This window comes from Styela clava, chromosome 2 (assembly GCF_964204865.1).
Source record: "Styela clava chromosome 2, kaStyClav1.hap1.2, whole genome shotgun sequence".
Lineage (NCBI taxonomy): Eukaryota > Metazoa > Chordata > Ascidiacea > Stolidobranchia > Styelidae > Styela > Styela clava.
The window spans coordinates 24,316,624-24,341,232 of NC_135251.1; the positions used below are offsets into that span (position 1 = coordinate 24,316,624).

At 34.9% G+C, this 24,609-nt stretch overlaps 2 protein-coding genes across 4 annotated transcripts; one reads left to right on the forward strand and one right to left on the reverse strand.

Moving 5' to 3' along the window:
* Positions 1–375: 375 nt before the first annotated feature.
* LOC120336808 (fibropellin-3-like) lies at positions 376–7,788 on the reverse strand. Of its 3 annotated transcripts, XM_078109830.1 has the most exons (8): positions 7,775–7,788; positions 7,138–7,248; positions 6,466–6,577; positions 5,975–6,085; positions 2,742–3,146; positions 2,535–2,648; positions 2,082–2,176; positions 376–1,611 (listed from the first exon to the last, which is right to left on the reverse strand). In XM_078109830.1, exons 3-8 carry the CDS (start codon positions 6,527–6,529, stop codon positions 1,354–1,356), a joined length of 1,047 nt encoding a protein of 348 aa, XP_077965956.1. In that variant the 5' UTR covers positions 6,530–6,577; positions 7,138–7,248; positions 7,775–7,788; the 3' UTR covers positions 376–1,353. The 3 variants fall into 3 exon arrangements, with proteins under 3 accessions (XP_077965956.1, XP_077965951.1, XP_077965957.1); XM_078109825.1 differs by lacking the exon at positions 7,775–7,788 and having other exon boundaries at positions 7,138–7,672; XM_078109831.1 differs by lacking the exons at positions 2,535–2,648; positions 7,775–7,788 and having other exon boundaries at positions 7,138–7,667.
* Positions 7,789–17,540: 9,752 nt separating this feature from the next.
* On the forward strand, positions 17,541–22,060 carry LOC120336788 (cytochrome P450 10-like). The gene is made up of 12 exons (XM_039404553.2): positions 17,541–17,728; positions 17,901–17,976; positions 18,294–18,467; positions 18,540–18,706; positions 18,974–19,099; positions 19,362–19,437; positions 19,540–19,670; positions 20,024–20,166; positions 20,415–20,577; positions 20,730–20,856; positions 20,972–21,092; positions 21,458–22,060. The coding sequence occupies exons 1-12, from the start codon at positions 17,687–17,689 to the stop codon at positions 21,660–21,662; spliced, it is 1,551 nt and encodes a 516-aa protein (XP_039260487.2). The 5' UTR covers positions 17,541–17,686; the 3' UTR covers positions 21,663–22,060.
* Positions 22,061–24,609: the final 2,549 nt, after the last annotated feature.

The following is a 24,609-nucleotide window of genomic DNA, read 5'->3' on the forward strand; positions in this document are numbered from 1 at the left end:
TGCAGAAGTGCAACAAAATTCATACAATCTAAATTGTGACAGCATTAATGTATGATAGTTGCGGATCAATGACATGCGAAGAAGTTTCATTCTGGAGAAGGATAGGACAGAACATCCGTTGAAAAATCAAGATCCAGCGTGCGAATGTTTAGGTATTTCTTCATTGTTTTTCTTTACATTGAAGCATGGGTGACCGTAGATAAAACTCAAGTTCGTGATAATGATTCCAAATACAGTAACTAATTCAAGCAACAGATGCAAGCAACGTGGATGCATTGCATAGTTCAAAATAAAATAAATAAAGTTTGCATTTTCAATAAACATAATGTTGTATTAAAATCTCACATATATAGGATATTCTCATTTTCATGTGCCTCTGGCAACGGTCTTGACACCGCTGAAAGGTAGTCGCAAATAAACGCTGAAGTTGTGCACGTTAGTTTGACAGTGGTTCATTGTGGGTAATAATTAACGATGTTCTGATTGTACAAACTTCATAAAAATTGGTACGTATCAAGTTAGGAAATAAATACACACGTCCACATAAATTTTATTGGTGTCAACAGCTGTTTTACAACAGCAAATTTTACAGCTGTTCGAAGCTGGATCGAATACACGCGAGTTTGTGAGCTGTGTAGTAATATCCATATAAAAAAATCCTCTACCAAAGAAATTTTGTGGTATCAGCGTAGATTCGTATTCAAAACTAGAACTCATTTTGAGGGGTTTGCAATTATTAATTATATGCCGTTAACAATAGAAGACAGTAATGCAGGCAGCATGTGTTTACAAGAATCCACGTATCGCAGCTGAGTAGCAGTATTGTGTGTGTCATGAAGCAGTTGCAATATTGCAATGCCAATTTGGTGGTATCAGCAAAGATTGGTTTCCACAATTGGAGGAGAGAACACTGTACTTGTACAGCTTCTACAACCTGATTCCATCACGCCGATTGCCAATCCTAGTTGTTTGTTACGCTAAAGCAGCCTGGTTGATACTTGATAGCAAGGGATTTTGTAAGTAACATTGTTAGAGAGTAATTGCTTAAATTTGTTACGTTTAAGCCCGTACGCCAAAAAGGTCCTTGACGTTAACGTTAATTCCATTCTATTTTTCGAACTGAAACCGATATTTAAACTGACAGCGCATGAACTCTAGGTCGGGATGGTTTTAAATGTAGGCCCCTAATATAAAATCGGTAAACTGAAAGTTGAAAAAATTAAAGCTATGGTCATTGAAGGCGTCCCGCTTTGAGGTCACAAAAATATGGTAACCCTACAGATATGTCATAAGATAGACATTATACAACATCATGACAATCCTTTGAGAGTCTCAATAAAATAAAGTTTTACTTTACGACAAGTCAACAAGTTCGACTTTGAACTTTGATTCATCAAAGATGTAATAGACTTTAGCAACGGATTTCAAAGACATTCTAATCCGAGCCACCCATAGATCCACGAGGATATATTTATTGGGTGATATGGAAAGACGAGTGCTTGAGACGCAGTGAATCGGTGTCGGTTCGGACACATTCCCGATAGTTATTGATGCTTCATCTGTCACTAGGATTTGTACGTTTGTTACTTTGGTCGTCTTAGACATCAAATCCTATGTAAAAAATATAATTAATATTGCTCGTATGATGAATTATGATTATTGCTTGTATGGCAATGTATTTGTTTATAATGAAGTCTATAATATTTATCATTCCTGGTATTTGAATATTTACCGAGATGAACCCTAACAAATTTTATTTTAACACCAATATGATCAAAAAATGAAATTATCTTTATTGAGAATAAAGCAAACTCATTGTTCAAACAGACAAGACTTAATTTTTTTTGATCAATTGTTTTCTGCATATTTTTTGCAATAAAGTTTATGAATTTTATAAACAGTGTTATCAAGTATTGACCAAGAAACATTAATAAAATAAATGATGAGCGCGCAATCGATTCGTATGACAAGAACTGTATTCAATCTAATACTGAAATAACTTCATTAAATCGAAATAATTGGATTTAAAATTTCAAGATGCTCAAACAAATGAAATTGCTAACAATGGAATACCCAATCACCTCCAGATAAAGTTTATACACTCTTCCCAACGTGTGATGGTCTCGATTCCACTTAATTGAAATTCCAGACTGGAAGCAAGAAATCTGTGATACTCCTGAATTCAACGCAATACCATTTATCAATTTTAGATCGTACGTGTTTATGCGCAATGTACTTTTCGTGCATTGTCTTACTGAAAAGGTAGTACGAAGTATGGGTTTACATTTCGTTGGGTGTTATTTAGAGTGTACAGCAATATTAAACAACTGGGTTATCGAATTAAGCTCAAATTGAATCGAGAAAAACCGTGATAATGTTGAGTGCGGTAAATATGTGAATTTATTGTTACTACAATTTGTGATAGGAGTTATTCAAAATATTTTCAAGAAGCGTTGCCTTGGCACGTGAGTATACTCCAACGTTTTCTTATTATTTATTTATTTTCTTATTATTAATAGTAAGATGAAACTTACTATTTTCACAATTTTCTCCCGTATAACCCCACGTGCATTCGCACTTTTTTTGACAACCAATTTGTGTGCAGATTCCCGAATTATGACATGGAAATACCGAACATCTGTCAACCACTAAAATATTTAAATCATTAACGTTAGGACGTTATTCAAAATATACACAGGCACTCATATATTAGAATATCACATTTGAAAATGATTAAATACCTGATATCTCACATATGTAGCCGCGCCTCTCATAGTTTGGTTTAGTAAACCATGCCATGTTGCTCCTGCCTCTGCGATGCGAACTAAGAATCATACTGCCCGAAGCAGTTTGGTAATTTGTTGACCATTTTGAATCTTTTCCTGTTGGCACGTCTGTACCATCAATCCATATCCACCTCTTATTAGATTTGTATCCACCAATTCGAAACTCAAGGACTACTCCTCTTGCTCCATACTGATTTATTACCTGACTTTCAACCAAGTCCTGTATTTCTGATGTTTTCATCATTGCTATCGTACCTCCAAGACTGCTACAAATTGATTCTGACTGGTTGAATGATTTTGCCTCGCCATGGTTGACGTGATATTTGCAGTTGTTTGCAGTGCTATTGATGAATCTTCTTTCTGCATAAAATGAAATAGCGTAACAACTTTCATTATATCAATTTTTAAAACATGTTTATTTGAACAGTTATTCAAGTATTTAGAAGACTTATTTTACGCCAATTGGATGCAATATGCACTAAACGTTTTCGTTGCCATTCAGATTCCCCGCCCTTACCTAGAAATGTCGACAACCTTGATATGACAACCGATAACTCCGACTAAGAAAATCGAATAAAGTTTGTCATTTTGTTACGTTATCGTGAGTTCAATAAAAAATTTGAATAAAAGCCAAATTATGGGTCACCAACATAGGTTAACAATATGATCTTATGCGGCTGTGTGTTCGATTGTGCCATCGGACACTTTGTATCGTTCACATCACTTGAGGGATGATTATATGCGAAAGGACCGCTGGCCTTCTCCACATCCAATATCGTGCATTTGAAACAAATATTTGGTCATCTATTCTCATACTTGACATGAACTGGTAACTGGCCTTGGTACGCCATATGAAGAATCCGTTTTTTCGGCTTTACCCCACCACAGCAATAAACATAGAATTCCTATCCTGTCCTATCCATATATGACATAATAGGAACTTGATGACAACATTGTGCTCTCTGTCCTCTATATATGCCAAAGCGTATTTTCGAATTTCCCGCGGAGTGCGTCTTCCAAGTGTTCCGTGGAAAAGTTTAGATATTAAGACTAAATTGGTTGCCATGGCGTTATCGGGATCATGAAGTTGTCGCCCAACTGGCGACCGTTTTTGTTAGACAAGCTCTTTGACTGTCAAGTTTATTACCAAGTTTACAGGAATCTTTTTGGTTTTGCTATAGGCAAACTGAAGACTTAAAGAATAAAGGCAAACGGTCAACTCTTCCTCCTCCAACGCTGCCTCATTTTCTTTTGTAATGCTTAATAAATTACTCATGTTTACTCTATTTTGCCCATCCCTATTGTGAAATATTTAATCTTGTGAACGTTTTCCCGACCCTGGACCCCTGAAAATTTCGCCCTATACTTTATAACGCAAAATTTCCAACGCTGATTTTGAAAGTGTTTGGGGGAGTTGGCAGTTACAAACTGGCTCACATGTTCGAAACCATCATTTTTATTCAAAACAATAAACCACGTGCCGCTTTTAGCGTTTGATAGCTAATTTTATGCTAGTCTATCGCTTAGTTTGAGGTATCACTTTTTGAATATTGTAACTAAACTGAAGATTCCCGGAGGACATATTGACAACTAAGGTATTTGATTTACAACTATCTTTTGGAAACAAATCCAATACCTGACGAATAACACGCAAACCTACCAGAGAGGCAATGTTTACAACGCGTTTGAATATCTGTCTCAACCTGTGGCAGCTTTGAATTATTGCAACAATTAACTATTGTGTTGGCCAAAATATGCCGACAACGCTTTATCTTCCATAATGTTTGTATTCGCTGAACGACCTTTATGAATGTTTCCCCGTGCATCAATTTCCTTGTTTATTTCCGTAACCAGCAACAATCAGTAAACATTGCCTCGGTTTTGTAGTTTTGGGTGTTATTTATCAGTTTTCAGTTGCCTTTCAAAAAAATAGTGAATTAAATATCTTAATTGCCATTATGTTTTCAAAGGAGCATTAATTTAGTTGATGTTAGTTGCTCCCGCGCCAAAAAGGGGCTTTTTCAGTGGTACGCGGCCAGAAAAAAGAGCGGTGGTATAAATTCCAATTGTTACGTCATTGTTAACTTATTGCTGATTTGTAATTGTTACGGAAATACAATGAAATCGATGCTCAGGAAAACATATCCAATTTAGTTATGTTTAACACAATTCTGTTAGTTTTCGCGGCGAATTCGGCAAAACGCACTTCGTTGCACAATTTTTCTTTATCATTTACACTCTTATTTTTTGGTGTTCCGCGAGGCGAAATAAAAACCGTAAATGTTCCGTGGCCAAAAAGTTTGGGAAACGCTGGCATAGAGTAATGAGTTTGCTAATTTGTTGAAAATAGTTTTCCATAATTTTCGTAAATTAAAGTCATAAAAGCTACCACGAAAAGAGTTTTCGATTTTGGTGAAGCACGAAATTTCTATTTTCCATTTCACTCCATTCGCAGCTTTATGGTTTCAAGTTATCATTTTCAAATTTGAAACCCAGAGTGGATTTGTCGATAGTAAATAAAATGAGCGTTATTTTCAATGATAATAGCAATAATTCTCGTATTTAAGCGGAGAAAATAGCAATTTTATGTCAGTATATTAGCGGAATTCATAATCTAGGTGGAACCTCATCAGCTATATTTTCTCAGAAATTTCGTAAAAAAAATTAAGAATTCATGTAAAATTGTAAATTAACCATCAAGATAAGCTCGATACAACCAAATGAAAATAGACCTGAAATGGACAACTACTGAATAGACCTATGGGCCAAATCAGGCCCATTGGGTAATTCAATTTGGCCCACCTGATGCTGCCACAGCAAAACTAAAACTAAATTTTAATGTTTAGCTAAAAATAGCTCAAGTAATTTGTTGAGATTGCGATTATATTTAGTTTGGTACGAGGCTTATTGATTTCCATCTTTGCTTTTTTAACATGTACATGGCCCGCCAAATTTTGGCCTCTAGTTCAAAAACTTGCCCACCACTGATCTAGATTTTTTTAAATAGTAGGACCTCGACCCACCGATACTTACTTTTGTTCATGGACGGACCTCAAGAAAAAATTCAAAATTTTTCGCACTAGACTACAGAAACAATAAATTACCCAGGACATGTTGTATAAATTGTCTCAACTTTACAGAAAAAAAACTTTATTGTGTATTTAGTTCTAGTGAAAGCGACAATATACCTTCACACTGAGTTCCCTGATATTCTTGCCGACAAGCGCACGTGTAATACGGCTCTTCATTCGTATTTTGACAAGTTCCCCAATTTTGGCAAGGTGACGAATCGCACGTGTCTGAAACATGGATGAGTGGTATGAAAAAATGGAGTTTTATCAAAAACGGGAAAGATTGCGAAATAGTATATCATTGATAGAGAAATTGTGAGTGAGCTACCACCAGTGGCACGCAAATGCTGAACGTGGATTCACTGTTTCTGTGTAGATAACAGCAGATAAAGATGGGACGATGACTTGGAGAACTACAAGGAAATACAAGTCAAAATACAATTGATTAGTATGCTGAACTGTGTAAGCATTATTTATTCCTTACAATATAAGCGGAAACCTGATATTCATCTAACGAATTTCATTTTAGTTACTAATCTTAATCGAACGATGCGCAGCAGGATTTATCATATAAAACGATATAAAATAGTAATATGAATTTAACTTACTATTCAGAGATTCTCCTCGCACAGAAGTGACCAAAGCAATCGAAATGATCAAGCCAAGCCCCATAGTAGCTCGTTTCTATGTAACACTGATATTCTTTTCACTCTATTGATTCTGTGAAATAAAATTTTATTCAATTATTTTGGTTGATGAGGGAACTAATTACAACTAAAACATTGTTTCTTATATCCGCCAGTTTATGAACTTTACTAATATGTCGTATTGATTGATTCAATTCTGATGAAAAAAAAAATTTCCCGATTTTTGGAAGGTGACGGACGAATCGCACGTGTCTAAAAATATGGAGCTAAATGAAATGATGAAATTTTATCTCAGATCAAGTACTGGAACAATTGCTAGATAGTATAATATTGACAGAGTAATTGTTAGCCAACACTGGCACGCTAATGCTAAATGTGGATCCGCTGATGCTGTGTAGTTAACAGCAGATACAGATGGGACGGTGACTTGGAGAATTACAAGGAAGCACAAGTCCAAACATCACTTGGTTGGCTGCCCGTGTAAACAATATTTCTTACTACAATATGAGAATGGAAATCTGATATCCATCTGACAAATTTCAAGTGAAGGTCGGATTGTCATCATAATCGGAGGAAACGTGGCAAAAAGAAACATATAACACGATATAAAATAATACCATTTATTTTACTTACTATTCAGAGATTCTCATGGCACAGAAGTTACCAAAGAAATTGTAATGATCAAGCCGAACTCCGTAGTAGCTCGTTTCTATATAACACTAATATACTTTCACCTTATTTATTCTGTAAAATAAAATTTCATTAATTTCTTGGTTTATAAGCGAAGTAATTACAACAAAAACATTGTTTCTTATATCCACCAGTCTATGAACTTAACAATCTGTCGTGTTGATTGCATCAATTATAATAAACTATTTTTTTCGGCGGGTAATGATTTGTCAACAAAACTAGGACCAGGATAAAATGATTTATATAACTCAGATAAAAGTTTGAAACGTTTGAATAAGCAGTTGCAAGACAAATAGTTCTAAACATAAAAAGCTTATTATATCACTTTTTTCTTCCAGACGAAAACAAACTGTATCGTGAATCTTGCGGTATCGTGAATCTATTTACTTCAAAGTAAATGTACAAAATTATTTGTTAATATTTTAATTAAGTTAACATTCTGGCCTGGAATGGTTTCCTTTGTCTTAACTGAGAAGACAAAATTATTTTTGATTAAAATAACAGAAGAACGAACAACAACGCAACACCTTAGCGATAAATTAGTAACGATTCTGTCATTTTTTATGAAGAATAAACTCACCAGGCGCCGATCTGTTATGCCATTGACCGTTGAGCTCGTAGTTAAATAAGTCGTCTATGAAAAAGGAAACGTTTTTCGAGTCATTGGGATTGGCTTCCTTATCTACATCAATTGAATGCGATTCGTTGAATTTAATGATGAATAATATTTTCTGCAATCTCATCCCTTCCTGAACCATTTAAAATTGCCTATCACAATGCATATGGTACATTCTGAACTTTAACGTACATTTGTGTGTTTCCGCGCGCGGTGTATTTTGGTATCGCACTCACGCAAATGTGCAAAGTGCAAGGAAATATTTCATAAATATAATAAAGGGCATACAAAAGACAATAATGTAGCAAAGCAATAAATGAACTTCTTTTGGCATTTTGAAGCACTTTAGACATGATCCGTAATCTACATATCGTCACGCTAACAACCGAATTGCGTAAGTCATTTTTTGGCGATTTCGAGTTTTTTTTATAAAATAGGTATTTATCTAATGCTGCGCACTTGTCTGTTAACTCAGATTTTATTTTAAGAATTCCGAAACCCATAAAAATAGAGATTTAGTATGACATGCACATTTGTGCAATTGTTTTGTCATAATGAATTATCTTCGTTACCACAGGACTATTCTGACGTCACAAAGGCAAAATAACCTCGGCGAAGTATTTTCGAGTTTTTGCATCTCGGATTCTAGCTTAGCGCGTATTAATTTGAATTTATACTAAAGTATAGGAAGACGTGCACTTGTGATATTCACTGTCCGAGTCTAATTCGCCTTGGTTGGCTTTTATATTGGGTGCATTGCTGTTTTATTCTTTATATTTAATCTTAGTCTTATTTCGGTGGGTGTGCAGAACGTGTTATATTGATGAAATATATATTTTTAAACATAAAAAATATTGTAATTGTAACTGATTAGCTATTTTGGAGATTAGACATTGTAGATACTGAGAATTACATTCGTTTTTGGAATGTTTAGTTTTTAGGACTAGTCCATATAGTAAAGTTGCAAAATTGCGTATGTCCCCAAATCATAGACACATTTTTGCCTAAGTCACAGTGCGCCATTATGACGTCACTTAACTGCGTCATACAAATTAACTTAAATCAGGCTCCGATCAAAAAATTGAACCATGGCAAATTATTGACTCTCGATGGCATAACAATATCATTAGGAAGTTTTTTACGTTTTTCTGAAAACTGCTAAAAATGACTTATGCAATTCGGTTATTAGCGTGACGATATTCTTATTCATTTGGAACTTCTAAACCTGCTCGTCGATGCACCTTCCGTCCCCCCTTCTTCTCGCGAAAATCTAGTTGCCACATATTAAGAAACAAAAGGTAACATCATGAAGATACATTCTCAGTGTTTCCGTTTTTTTTTCATCAGGCATACAAACAAGGTGATCAAACCTGATACGGCAATAACTATTAAATTACCCAAGTTCAGACGCGATTTTAAACCTCTCGCACTCGCTCCCTACTTTTTAATTCAAAATATAGCGATGGTTGTATAAGAGTACTTCAATTAAAATAGAACCGCACCTTTATTAGAAATAGAGGTATATTTTCGTTCACACCAGGTTTCTAGACATGTTTAAACGAATTGCCTGCCGCTGCTGCTTCGTCTTTATTTGTGGCGATAAATTCTCAATAATTTAATCTTAAAATATTTCGCAAATTTCATCTAGGATAGAGTGATGATCATTTTCCTCAAAACTAATGAACTTTTATCCGTTGTATGGCAATAAATAAAATATCTACTTCGAACTTTCAAATGAATGTAAAATACATGGTATTACGCAAGTATCGTATATATTTGTATTTCAAAAGCACAAAGAAAAGGTAAAAAAAAAATTTAGTGCGTTTTATTCTTTTCCTGTCCTGTGCATTACATGTGATACACATGACATATTGCTCTGACGTTCGTGCATCACATGTGATGCACAAAAGCTAGTTTTTTAAATAGCACAGATAAGGTTCGAACTTCGATCGTGGAAAAGACTTTTATTGCTCAGAACGTGTGGAGCATGTGCATTTTACCATATCTACATGTACTGCACAAAACGAATGCTCTACATTGGCACATACGATCATGAGAAAAAAGAACATGCAAACGAAAGCTTTCAATTCAAAATATCAGCCCAACGTCAGGGGCCTCATCAATGGTTCTCATGTAAATCGCTAAAATATTCCAAGCAGAATGATTTTAGCAACCCATGAATTCTGTAGAGACTTGTTCTGCTTTTGCTGCTGCTTGTTGTCGTTCAGAACTTATAGAAAAAATTTTATAACAGCGATAGCATCTCTTCCTGGAGATTTTTCCATCTGTTCTTCTGGGGATTTGGCCTAGGCTCTAGAGCAGCGTTTCCCAACCTTTTTTGGTCGCGGTCTATTTTCTCATCGGCGAAAACCTTTGCGGACTCAAGGTGCGTTTATTGCAACCGTACTCTGTGTGAAGAGCCATGAAACCAAACACACGAATCGGAAATTTGCCGCAATTACGCGTTTGTTATAAGGGCCGACTTTTTATTGTATAAAGGCCTTTTCTGTCGCACAATATTCGGCGCTCCTGTAGTATGTACACCAAGATGGCGGACACCTGGACGTAGTACGTATACCAGGCTAGGGATAGGCCCTAAACTCGAAATTGAACTAAACTAAGGAAAATTGGAATAAAATGATCGCCTATTCCTAGCCTGGTTGCACATACTGCGGAAGCACCGAATATTCAATTCATGACAACGACGAGAATTTAAAATTTAATTGTGTTGATGGTAACCCGCGGTTGCTTCGACTTATGACAAGAATACTTTTTCAAAAGTAATCGCCGCTTATACGTAACTCGTTAAAAGAGCCGACTTTTCAATGATTTTTTCGATTACATAAAGTATTCAATTCATGACCGATACAGGTATTTTTTAGAATGGGTTGCTATATTATTAATTTATTTGTAATCGTTTTAATCTGCGGTTGTGTTGACGAAATAAAAGAAACACTACTCAGAAAATCCCATGACAATCCGTGGACACAAAAAGGCGTGGTGAAGTGCCCGATTATATTTTGTTTTGATTCGTATTTCTGTGAATTCAACAAATCTGATCTGTTCGTGCAACACATACGGCAGTACTTTACAAACCAATGTGTAGGCAGGAAAACAACGAATCCTGAGGAGAAATGCCCTGGTACGTATACTACGGTAGCACCCGAAATTTTGCGATTTGCAATGTCCAAAAAAGCGTTTTTATTCGGTCGCGGACCATCATAAAACAAAACCTATGGTGTTCTCCGTTTTATTTTTAGTATTTTGTATTGCCGCTTTCCAATTTGGAAAATTTGGGTGGCCATCATTGATACCCACCAGAAAATAAAATTATTCCTCGTTGTTCGAACTCACGAGAAACACCACTTAGGTATCTATCGGAGAAGTACAGACTCGTGAAGTCGTGATTTTGCCGGAAATCCGCAAGTTGTGAAATCCAATCGTTTGATCCAATCTGTTACCAAATTTTCGAATGGTAAATTGATATACTAATAGTTGAATATTCAAATATATGCCCAGTCCTATTCAGTAACCAGTAATTATTGACTCGATTAATGTTATGTGAATAAACTTACTTTTTATCTTTTATATAAATTCTAACGTAAATCGTAACTTGGCTGATAGTTAAGTTTCGCAAAAACTTTTGCGACCCGCAGTGAATTTCTGTCTCGTTGCGGACTCTTTCAAACGCTCCGCGGACTCATTTGAGACCGCGGACTCGGGTTGGGAAACACTGCTCTAGAGCATGAGATTTGTTTTTGTCTGTTATGTGAAACTTGCTGTTCTTGTTGTGAGATATCAAGAACTGAAGAAATACTTCTATTGGTGCAACATCATTATTGTCGTTATGCACAATATCTTTACTTTAGTCACTCTCTACCAGAAAACACAATCTGAGCTTTTGCTGTAACGTCTTCTTTCCAATATGCACAATTCTGTCTTTGCGGTTGTTGGGGGTGGGGAGAACAGGATTGGTATCGTCAGAATCGGAATCTGAAGCCAAAATTCACTTTTGGATTTATATTTGCCAACCTTCACTTTAGTCACTGTTTGACCCACTATAATCATCATCAGTTTCTCCCTTATACGCTTTCCGTAATATCTAGCAGTATTCATATAAGTAATTGTCACTACAAAATTAGTAAGTTACGCAAATAACCCGCACAGAAAAAGAAGTTTATATGAAAATTTAACAAAAGGCACGTGAAAAACGTGAATCATATGTGATGCACAGAACATATAACCAATTTTTTTTTACAAAAATGTAGCGTACATCGCATGTAATGTACGCCATTTTTCTAGGTGGAATACACATCTCATGGTCTCAAATTTAAACTGTCAAATTTTCTGCATCCTACTTCAACTGTAAGTTTAAAAAGTACTCTGGACACATGAGTAATTAGTAGGAAAACCCCTAGACAGGGAAAGGGGGAATATACACGAAAAAGCAAAAAAGATATTTTGATGGAAAAGAATCTTTAACTCATTCATGTAAAAGAAATCATATTTGTGAACACTTATCCGAGTTGGATTGAAAAATGCAGAAGTGCAACAATATTAATACAATCTAAATTGTGACAGCATATACAGTTGTATGATAGTTGCGTGTCAATGACATGCGAAGAAGTTTCATTCTGGAGTAGGATAGGATAGAACATCCGTTGAAAAATCAAGATCCAGCGTGCGAATGTTTAATTATTTCCTCATTGTTTTTCTTCGCATTGAAGCATGGGTGGGTGACCGTAGATAAAACTTAAGTTCGTGATAATGATTCCAGATACAGTAACTAACTCAAGCAACAGATGCAAGCAACGTGGATGCATTGTATAGTTCAAAATAAAATAAATAAAGTTTGCATTTTCAATAAACATAATGTTTTAAAAAAATCTCACATATATAGGATATTCTCATTTTTATGTGCCAAACGGCTACTTTCTCGACAGAATGTTGATAAATATTTTGAGTAATTCCCGATTGTAATTTAACGTGTTCATGCATTGAGCAACATTGAAATATTAGTAATTTTGCTGAAATTTTGCTACAGTTCATCTACATGTGATGAATGAATTGTCATCGGTGAGTCGTGGGTTATAAACTCAATAAATTCACTAATAAACAAATAATGGATACAAGTCGACGCTGAATCATAGCATACCGATGTAAGATCATCAACGGTGTGCATTCTTCTATTGTTCATATTGACTCATAAACCCAGAATATATACATTGCGTAAAGTTGCATTTTCTCGAATGAGAATGATAAATTTCCGAGAAAAATCAGTCGCCTGTGTAATAGATGAATAACTGTTCGTATTACTAATTCTTTACTCGTAAATTAGGATCAAAATCATACTGAAAATACGTTCAGAAATTTAAAATATGGTAACAAAAAGTATGTATTCTAATAAAGTCAATCCACATGACCACATAGAAATTTGTAGCTGCAAGCATCATTTTGAATTTATGCACAGTTTAAATCACTGTATACCTAATTGAGTATGGAACTCTTAAGCTTTTTTGGCTTGGCCCTCACTTAGCAGTTTCAGCAATGTGACACATTAGTAAATGTATATATATATATACTCATCTCAAACACAATTTATTCTAATATTTATATAAATCATGATCACAAGCATTCAGGCGAAAGCGAAGTAGAGTACGACACAGCTGAGATGAAAAGAGCCTTCGACCTGAATCCAAGACAGGAGAGTTTTCCGCTGGATAGCAATAACAATAGCCAGGCTTGTCCATGGGAATGGAATGGGATGGGACAGCACACATTTGTATTTCCCGTGGGACACGTCGGACACGAAAATCGTATGATTTTCGGGTAAATGGTGGTAAAACATCTTGTTATGGATTTCGTGTCCACATATTCGAGCATAGCTCTCTTGTTAGTTATAAAGAGCAAAATATATTCAGCATTAACAATGTACTTCGTGAAGGGCTGATGGAGACATAATAGTTATGAATATAAAGTTAACAAAATCCGTAAATTTTGTTGCTTTGCATGTCTCTTCGTACATGTAGCCCTATTTAGTAAACGCTAAACCTATATTTAACAATTTTAATTGAATTTTATTCTAATGGGAATCCCATGGAATGGGTTGGGATGAGACAGAATAATTTGTCCCATTGACAAGCCTGTCAATAGCAAAGAATCTTCTACCTAAAAAATTTTGTGCTAGCAAAACAATAAAATATAACAAACAATCCACTTCAAGCCCAACAAGACGTGAAAAGAGATAAACTATCCTATACCCGTTTCTATCCCGTCGAGTACAAAACACAGATGTGTGTTACTCTAGATCAGGGGTCACCAAACTACGGCCCGCGGGCCGGATCCGAACGCGTCGTCATTTTTTCCGGCCCGCAATAACACGCAAAAATGGTCAAATATTTTCCCAAGAAAAATTTTTCGTAACATTGGCCAATCAGCAAGATGCAAAAAAGTGACCTAATAATGGGCCTTTTCGCATTTTGAATGCTATTCGTTAGTTTCTGGTTGTGTTTGGGAAATTTAAGTATGAATCAAATAAGACAATCATCATTTGCCTCTTTAGGAGTTGTAGTTTTAGAAATGGTAGTAATCAAAAATTAGTCTAAGAAATAGCTGTGACAAAATAGGCTAAAACTCTCTACTGGGGGGAAACGTATTCTGCGAAAGATGCACTCGTGGCGCGTGCATTCGACGAAACTGTTTACGTCTTTTTGCTAAAATGAACGTCGAATGTGCATTTTGCGCTAACAGTACTGTAATCCCTCGCGTACTGCTCCAATCTCACAAGTCACACTAATTTTTGTACTGCTTAAATGCGGATATTCATGTAGGTAAGTTACAAAAAAATAAAGTTCATCCGATTTGAATAAAAGCTGCGCCAGTAGGTAGATCTGAGTGAAAATAAGAAAACAATAATAAATATATACAATAATAAATAGAAAACAATTTTATTCTGGCAACGGTCTTGACACCGCTGAAAGGTCGTCGCAAATAAACGCTGGAGTTGTGCATGTTAGTTTGACAGTGGTTCATTGTGGGTAATAATTAACGATGTTCTGATTGCACAAACTTCATAAAAATTGGTACGTATTAAATTAGGAAAGAAATACACACGTCCACATAAATTTTATTGGTGTCCATAGACAATATCAGTAATTTGCACCACGTATAACTTTAATAATTAGCGTAATTTTAAAAGTTCCGAATGTTGGGAAATTTATGCGCTAATGAATAAAATCAAATACCAGATAATAGTTGTTTATTTAAATTATGTCGAATTCCATCATACAGCAGGCAGTCCGTAGTCGTGCAACGTTTTGATAACAGCTAAACTCAGGATTGTCGTCTATATATATATAGAAATCTTGTATATTTGTTTTCCTAGGATGTTCTCGATCTATAGTCTGCGATATATATATATATATAGAATATATATAGAATTTAATATTCAAGTCTTCAGAAATGTAGAATATATATTGTTGAATAAATTGAATGGATTTCCCAATTTTTGTGAATTGATTGTATTGCATTGACAAAAATATTTATCCGGCCCGTTTCAACACAGTTTGGGTCATACCAGGCCCGCGGTCAAAATAGTTGGTGACCCCCGCTCTAGATTAGAGATGTACCGATACCACTTTTGTCGCCGATACCGATACCGATCCGATACCAGCTAAAAACGCCGATACCGATACGCCGATACTACAAAAAAGGCCGACATTACCGATATTCCGATACCGATACTATGTAATTATTACTTAATTAGGTATGCTGTGTAGGGCAGACGGGTTAAAAAAATGGTCTTCAAGCGTTGTTCATAGTACACATTATTTCAGATCGAAAAAAAAGATATATATATATATCACATAATATGAAATTAATGTTTGGTATCCATATGCTGTAACTGATTAAGATACATTGCACAGTAACGCTAGTAATCTCGGTGTTCAATTAGAAAACTCATATGCCGGGATGTCCAATTTGAATTTAATGTTAATATCGCGAGCTTCGAATATCGTTATTCGTGTTTAAAAGAATATCGAATATCACCCACACATTCTAGCGCCGCCGTCCTACGTTCAAATCAAAAGCATTTTACACATATTTAAAGTCAGTGGCTAATCGTAATCGTCGACGCAATAAGTCAAAGCCAACATGAAAGAATATCAATCAGCACCGACAAAAAGAAGGCCCACCGATAACCGTTGAGGATGTTTTTTTACTTCACTATTTTATAATATTTTACAATTGCTATCATATATTTTGAGACAGTCTAGGGCTAGGCGGTCAAGTCAATATATCTATAAAGAAATCGTGTAGTTAAGCAGAATTAAAATTGATACCTGTGTAGTGGGATAATTGTGTCGGAATTTAGTTTATCGATGTCGACGGACTAAATGACACTCGTACTTGACGACAAACAGTCAGAATTTATACCCGTGCCAAAAGTTCATGTGCCATTAATAAGGAAGGACCCCAATTCCACTGTATGATTTAAAACTGGGCGCCTATAGTTGCTTTTTGTTATGTGCTGTGTTGATATATTTCTTCATAAAAACTATGTAATATTAAAAATGTCAATATAAAAATTTGACAGCGAAAATAGCCAAATTAGTTGAGCTAGTTTAGCTGATAAATAGCTAAAAACACATGAATCTTATTCTCTCGCAGGGGTGGGGACATGTATGGATCATAGCTCACGATCTCTCCAGACAAAAATAAATTCAAAAGTAGTATTCCAACTTATCTTTTAAAACATTCTGGACCATATCAAAAAGGTAAATATATCGGTAATATCGGCCTTAATCTAACCGATACCGATACATGGCCGATACCGAAAAAATGGCCGATATTGCCGATACCGATACCCGATACCGATACATCGGTACATCTCTAAGAGAAAGTCTAAAAGCTAGATTATAGCAAGTTAATTCCCTATTAAAACATCCTGGTAGTGTTAGCAAGTCCATAATAATGATCACCTGTATCCGAAAGTAGACTATACCAAATCTGTATTCTACCAGCCTGGACCCACAGCATCGAGTGGATTGGCGCTTGTATGAAATAGTGTTTTGACAAGTTAAAGCGTGTAAACGGGTATTATTACATCCTTAAGGTGATAATTCTGCTCAAATCTGAATTGCTGCGATGAGAGTATGCTATTTCTGCCAAGCAGATAAGCAAGGAATTTGGAACAAGAAAGCATTGGATCAAAATGGAGAGGTGTTCGCGAAATATATAATATCCATGAGCTTTGTGAAGAGATAGTCAACGCCTAATAACACCGAATTTGTTGAAAATGATTTTTAATGGAGCTTGAAGATTCCTACCTAAGTCATGAGATGTGTTGCCGGTTTAGATAACGAACTCCTGTGGCACGTTTCTTTTACCAATGAATTAATACATACGTGGATTTAAAATAATTTGACATCCTAATGAGATTTCTTTAATAATATACTATTCTTTGACTCTCATAGTAACGATGATTACACTTTATCAAAAACATAATTATCAAATGGAAATACCCAATCATGATAAGATGATATCATGTTAATTCTGATTAATAACTTCTTAATTAACTGTAACCCGATTATTCATACTGATATATGCTTTCTTCTTTATGAATGGTTACTTAGCTTCCAACCCTTTGTTACTTATAGTATGAACTAAAAATGACTCTTTGTTCTCACCAGAGATCCAGTAATTCTTATGAAAAATTATTAGTCATTTCTTCAAGTATTACCTCTTATTTACAAAGTAGTATATATTGCAGTATGGTGAGTAGAAAGTTATATACCTGCATTCACCAAGTAGTACGGCAGTGTACTGCGTAGGCTGTTGGATCGATAAGATTCTATCAGCAGTGCAAGAAAGGCAATGCTTTTTGCTGGAAACTCATTCGGGAGAAGATTTCTACAGGTGAACGGACACAAACTTAATAGACTAACCTACTTCTAGATATGAACAGTAAATTTACCGCACTGTGTGTCTCAACGATTTCTCCCGTGAGGAATTTAGCATAAATGTGTAGGAATATTTTCGTGTAATATATCTAATTTCTAATATTTTCTGTGTTTTTAATATTGAGCAGGCATGCTTACATGAGAGAAGATTGCAGAGGCTAAGTTCGGTTTCTCTTCTATCTTGTCCTGTACACACTGCTCATGGTAAGGGTTGAAATGAATGACTAATATATAGATAATCAACTTGCTTTGATAATCCAAACCAAGAGTTTTGGTGCACATGTATTTCTGTAACGTTTCGTCTGACCAATTCATACAAGTTTCTTTCGACTAGGACAAGAAAAGCTTTGCACATAACCATGCACATGAAACGTAATTAAAGGTTTATCCGCCTATTTTACATTCAGAATCTTCTTCGGCTTCGATTCGAATCTAAATTATTTAATTTCTCTGACTTACATATTTTATACATGTAAAAATTGCAATTAACACAATAACTACTAGTTTGCATGTTTTTGCAGAAAATACTTACATGCCCAAGCCATTCACTGAAGTAGTCGAGCCGACAAAATTGCCTTTTATCGGTTCCGCACTCGATTATACTTCCGCCAAAGGATTTGAGCTAAAATATATTCACGAATTGTGGAAAAAAAGATCTGCCGAATGCGGAGAGCTATATAAAGAAAGAGCACCTGGTAAGGCACGACATTCGGCCGTTGTGTATTCTGTTATATTTTTATATTTGAGTATCAAATTATTACTTTTAGGTGGAGAATACATTGTGTACTGTTCGTCACCGCGTGATTCAGAAGTGATGTTTCGATCAGATGGAAGAACTCCGATCCGCGATGCGTTGTTGAACGTGAAGCACGCAAGAAAAAAGCTAGGAGTACCGTTAGGACTGATGAATCTTAGTGGATTGGAGTGGTACAGGGTAATTTTCTCTCTTTTTTTTTCAAGTATGAAGATCCTTTCTTATCAATCCCATTAGTTTGGAGCAGGGTTTGAAACTCCTCACCAGAAACCAGACATCACAGTGGTGTTATGAATATTCAGAGATTCAAATGATTATAATGAAATACATATTTAGTATCGACGATTATTCCCACAAATATGTTTCCGTTTTATTAAATAGATCCGCCTCATGGGTTAAATATCGCTGATAAAAACTCTTTCCATTAATCAATTTCAATAATTACAGATTCGTTCTGCTGTGAATCCTCTAATGCTTCAAAATGATTCTGTATGGAAGTACATGGGAAGCCAGTTCAGCGTTGCCAATGATTTAGTTGTTTATATGAAAGAAAACTTAAATCGTGATTTTGAAGTGAGTGAATATGCATATCAGATATAATTATATACGGTTTTGCAATGATAACCTGATACCGACACCAACTTCTTAGTAACTTTACGAAATTTCTCTTATTCTGAATTAGTTTCGATGGCTGGCTGAATGCATATCAATAAAGACTTGGCTATATTTTTCACATTATATGAGCAGATGCACTAGCTTTTGCTTTTATATCTATCTTTTTGAAATATCAAAAACTACTAATAAACGAAAAACATTTTCCATTTTGTTAATGTAGGTTCCCGACTTCAACAAAGTTCTAGTGCGGTGGGCATTTGAAATGACTGGCGTTTTCGTGTTTGACACTCGTCTTGGTAAGATTCGATTTTGCCGCAGCATTATTCGTGTCTTTATTAAATTATAGATTTTTCTCTACTACTTGCATATTCGGTTTATAATAGTTTTTTATATAACAGGGCTCTTATCAGATAAGGTTGATTTTACCGCCAAGGAAATTATTAGTAGCAGTTTGAAGATGTTTCAAATAGTCGGGGAAACTATGTACGGTTTGCAACTGTGGAAATATTTTGATACACCAAAAATGAAGGTGACATACATTTCTATTAAGAGCCTGTCTCAGATTGCTGAGCAAGCGATATATCAACTGCTGGCAAGCAATATATCAACGATCATTGCCTAACATGAAATATTTCATAATCAGGAAATTGAAATAGATTTGGAATCTAGGCTTAAGTTACAGTATATTGGTTTGATAAAGATTTTGGATTCCAATCTTGGCAAATCATGATGGCAGTAACGCGTAAAAGGTGAATTTGTTAGACTAGAGCGCGTCGGGGATTCGTAGAAGTTTTTTCCGTCATCATTAAAAATTACATGTCTCGTCTTCGAGCTACAAATATTTATACAACAAGTGTGTAGCTCCGATTTCAACGTTTACAGGAACTTTGTGCAGCCCAACAAACACAACTCGAGTACACGAATCATTACTACGATAAATCTATGTGGTCGTCCAACAGGAAAAGAAGCGATGAAGACAAAACACTCATTGAAAAGATTCTCTGTTGTCCAAAATTGAGCAGAGCGTGAGGACTCAATTTTTAATTTCATATATTTCGTTTGCAAAATTTATATTGCAACATTATCACATCTTGGTATGTAATTAGTCAAAGTAGAGGATGGCATATGCACACATGGATTTTTAGTTTATATAGATACAGAAACTGTACGTCTATTATATATTATATATTTTGGGATTTATTGTCACTTAGTGTACTCCATACTATATAATATTCGTATTTTGTTATTGTGATAAAATTTTATTCGAACTCAGGGAGAAACAAATGATGGCTAGTGATCTACTGCTGGCCGGAATAGATACAACTTCTAATGCAGCTGCATTTACTTTGTATTGTCTCACATTGAATCAAGATGCCCAACATAAAGTGCGACAAGAAATATTCGAATTGTTGAAGAAACCAGAAATAACAGGAAGGGTAAGATATATATAGAACAAGTACAAGGACGTGGAAGTTAATATTGATTAATTTATCATTATTTATTCATTGGCTCCCGAAGACTACAAGTTTGTAGTTTACTTCAGTCTGCATTTTGATAATATGTATGAATGATGATTTAAACATTTCAGTTACTGGAAAATATGACGTATATGAATGCTGTGATAAAGGAAACTCAGCGAATGTTTCCGTTTGTTACGAGTCACAGCAGGAGAGCGTCTGAAGATATTATTTTATCAGGATATCACGTTCCAAAAGGTAGGATGTGGAGCGGTTTATAATCCTTACATTCGAAACGGAACATTATATTTTACTAGTTAAATCAATCTCAGTCAAGCATGATCGAGTTACAACAAAATTACACATTTCATAGGTACAAATATACTGAACACATCTAATGCCATACATGGACGAAACCCAGAATTCTTCAACGAGCCAGATAGCTTTATGCCGGAAAGGTGGATGGGGCCTAGAACAAGAGATGCGAAAAATAGGTAAACGATCTTATGTATCAAATAATTGTTGGGACTATGTTGTGCATGTATGTACCTATAGTTAATGACAAGAACTTGATGACTATTGGAAAAAATGAATGTAACTTAATAAGTAATCCTTTTTTTATGAAAAGGCGATGATAATGATTTATATTACGATTTCAAACATTTTTGATAAAACATTGGGAAATTATAATAGATGAATTACATTCCAATTATAAAAACTTTAAATTCTGTCAAACAATCCTTATATGCTTGATGAGGGGTGTTAAAAAAACATACTACATCAATACAGCTGGTCTTTAAAATTGCTCTATTTTATGCATTCACGATATCTATTAAAGCACAAATCTTCGGTGTTCTAGGTTCGTAATGACCGGTTCATTCGGCATGGGAGCAAGAAAGTGTCTGGGAAGGAAATTTGCACAACAAGAATTGAAAATGCTATTGATTGCCATCCTATCTGAATTTTGTGTAGAATACCACCACAAACCTATCCGTCTCGCTTTTAAGCTTACCAGTTATCCATCGGAAAAACCACAATTTACATTTATCCCTCTTACAAAGTGAGATGTTATATATAAAGCTTTTTTTATTTTTTCATCTACGTAAAATTGTAGTATTTGAAGTGTTGTTGTTGTGGCTACGTATAAGCGCATTACAGTAGTGCAGTGGTTCCCGGACTGTGGATCGCGACCCTGAACCCAACTAAATGTACTGTATATAAAATAGTTATTGATGTAAATTTTTTCAATGTGTATTTATTTATTTCAGTATATGTTCTTAATTATGTACTTATTTCCGTATAAAATGTATATATTTAAACAGAATTCTTTTTAATTGTAAGAAAATCAATGCGGTATTCGTTTATTATTTTTTATTTATGTGATTTATATATCTATTTAAAGCAGTGTTTAGGCATATTTTGATTGTGTTTGTGACGAATAATACAGTAACAGTGACAAATATTTGTGTATAAACAGAATGCCTCAACCAGTTTCAAGTAAATCAGTAAAAAAAGTATGAAGGTATTAAAATAAAAAAGTGCGGTATATTTAACAAATTTTAGATGTGAAGCACCTTGCGAGGATTCCGGAAATCAGTCCACGATGAATAATCCCCTGCATGATTTTTTAAATAGTTTGACATCTACAATAAGACAAATATTCATTTCGTAGAAGCGCTTTCATACTTGATGCTGACTCGGTTAGAAAAAAAACGAACTCCCAGTTAGTGAATATTGTTGAACTTGAAGGTCGAGAATACATGTCCAACATCTTCAAGCTAATAGAGTGATTTGAATTTTGTCAAAGTCGCAAAGTACAATGCTTTCTTTTTGATTCATTAATTCCTGGGAAGATAAATATTGGCGACTAATTATTACCAACATTTGTCTCCGCGTTACCTGATGCGTTGGTCGAAAAATATTCCGATATTTATTTAAAATTAGTCAATGAAAACTTTTACAAACAATTAACATATCTTGCTCAATATTCGAAAAACGTACAGTATTGCTACTTTTCGCTGTGAATCTCGAAATTAGCAGGGTCAGTTCATCGTAAACAACTGATTACAACAGGCGATAAAATCGTAAATATATATAATGTCACATTCTGAGGGACCACCCGTGAAAAATGCAGATTAAGGTAATAAACATATGTTTAGCGATTACATACGCCAATGAGCAAGTTGAACCACCTTAATACCAGGTTAAAAAAAACGCCTATTCTGAGTTAAACTCCGATTCGAGAAATCATATATTCTATCATCACCCTACCATACCCTCAGTTTATCTACAAATAAGAATACTTGGTCAAACAATTTAGATTTTAAACAGCGAACCGTGCTGTAAATGTAAGAGGTGATTCAGTCGAACCAGCATTCGCCCTACACCCATAGTTTTCCATAGAACTACGCATTCTTGTCGCCTCTTTTCTTCTCGAGTTAATTACAAAAACATCCAAACTTTGTGCTAATTGGTCCTTCATTTTTGGAATCATGAGTCAGCAAAATTAAGGGCGAGCAACATGCGCCATCTTGCGAAAATACTCTTCCTAATAAACTTTTCTCTAAATATACCGCCAACAACAACAATTTATCAAAACTATTCACGCGCAAACTTCGTGCACACAATGAGTATATCCACACACATATATGTATTCATTCTCCTTGACGCACACGTTAAATATTTGTTGACAGGGAAAACTCTCCTGAGGTCAAGGGTCGGATAAACATCCATTGCACCACAATGAGTGGATTATGATTGCACTGTCAGAACTCATGATATACCGTACACATGACCACTGTGAAGCTAGCAGCACTTTCAGCCAGAATATTTTTACACATTGAATATAGGTTCCACGCGCATATAGTGTTCACTTATAGGTAAATATGAAAATTGAAAATGCTGATCAAAATATAATATTGTCACGAAAAAAGATGAAAATTCTTTAAACTGAATGAATACATTAAATTTAACAAGAAAATAGTGTTCAAAAAAAGACTAACTGAGCGAAAAATGAATTTTCAGGTATTCCGCAAATACAAAGTTTCGAAAAATTATCCTTTTCGGAACCTCGATTCCTCGAAAACCGCCAATAAAGGCAGCACCACGACACATTCAGAGAAAAGCAGATACCATATAAATTCAATTTTTCTATAACAGAACAGTAGCAGTACGTTTTGGCTTGACCATATATATTACCAAACATATCGTGTAATCTAAATTTTAATAACGGCATGGACGTAACAAATTTAAAATTGATTTTGTATTTCAACTAAATTTGCTAGATAATGGATAAAATATCATTTTCTTTTTGTCACACATTAATACTGTACATCTTTTAAACTTGGAATACGTTGCGGGAAGTATAAAACAGCAAAAAATCATTTGCGACTCCTAGTGGATTCTGTCCTGGATTACAAAAAATTATCGTTTTTAAAATGGCGATTTTTCGAAAACCGCCAATAAAGGCAGCACTACGACATATTCGGATAAAAGCACATACATTATAGATTCGATTTTATTATGCCAGAACAGTAGCAGCACGTTTTGACTTGGCCATATATAATACCAAAAATAGCGTATATTCCTCGATTTTTAAAACAAAGGTACGTAACATATTAAAAAAGGGTTTGTATTTCAACTAAAGTTGCAGGATAATTGATCAAATATCTTTTTCTCTTTGTCGCACATCAATACTGTACGTCTATTAAAGTTAGAATAAGTTTCAGAAAGTATAAAGTAATAATAAAAATTTTGCGCACCCCCTTGAATTAGTTTGAGAATTTCGAAAATTATCGTTTTTGGATTAGTGATTTCTCAAAAACCGCCAATAAAGGCAGCATCACGACACATTCAGAGAAAAGCACATACCTTATAGATTCAATTTTATTATGTCAGAACGGTAGCAGAACGTTTTGACTTGGCCATATATAATACCAAACATAGCGTATACTCTTCAATTGTATGAACAATGTGGACGAAACAAATTTAAAAAGGAATTGTATGTCAACT

Excerpts from the sequence above, each read along its gene's own strand:
- LOC120336788 (XM_039404553.2), top strand. The coding sequence starts at position 17,687 with ATGCTTTTTGCTGGAAACTCATTCGGGAGAAGATTTCTACAG. Across the intron at positions 19,100-19,361 it reads ACTTAAATCGTGATTTTGAA|GTTCCCGACTTCAACAAAGT; the intron begins GTGAGTGAATAT and ends TTGTTAATGTAG. Across the intron at positions 19,438-19,539 it reads CGTGTTTGACACTCGTCTTG|GGCTCTTATCAGATAAGGTT; the intron begins GTAAGATTCGAT and ends TTTATATAACAG.
- LOC120336808 (XM_078109830.1), bottom strand. The coding sequence starts at position 6,529 with ATGGGGCTTGGCTTGATCATTTCGATTGCTTTGGTCACTTCTGTGCGA. Across the intron at positions 3,147-5,974 it reads TCAGGGAACTCAGTGTGAAG|AAAGAAGATTCATCAATAGC; the intron begins GTATATTGTCGC and ends CATTTTATGCAG. Across the intron at positions 2,177-2,534 it reads GGGAGAAAATTGTGAAAATA|GAGTATCACAGATTTCTTGC; the intron begins GTAAGTTTCATC and ends CGTTGAATTCAG.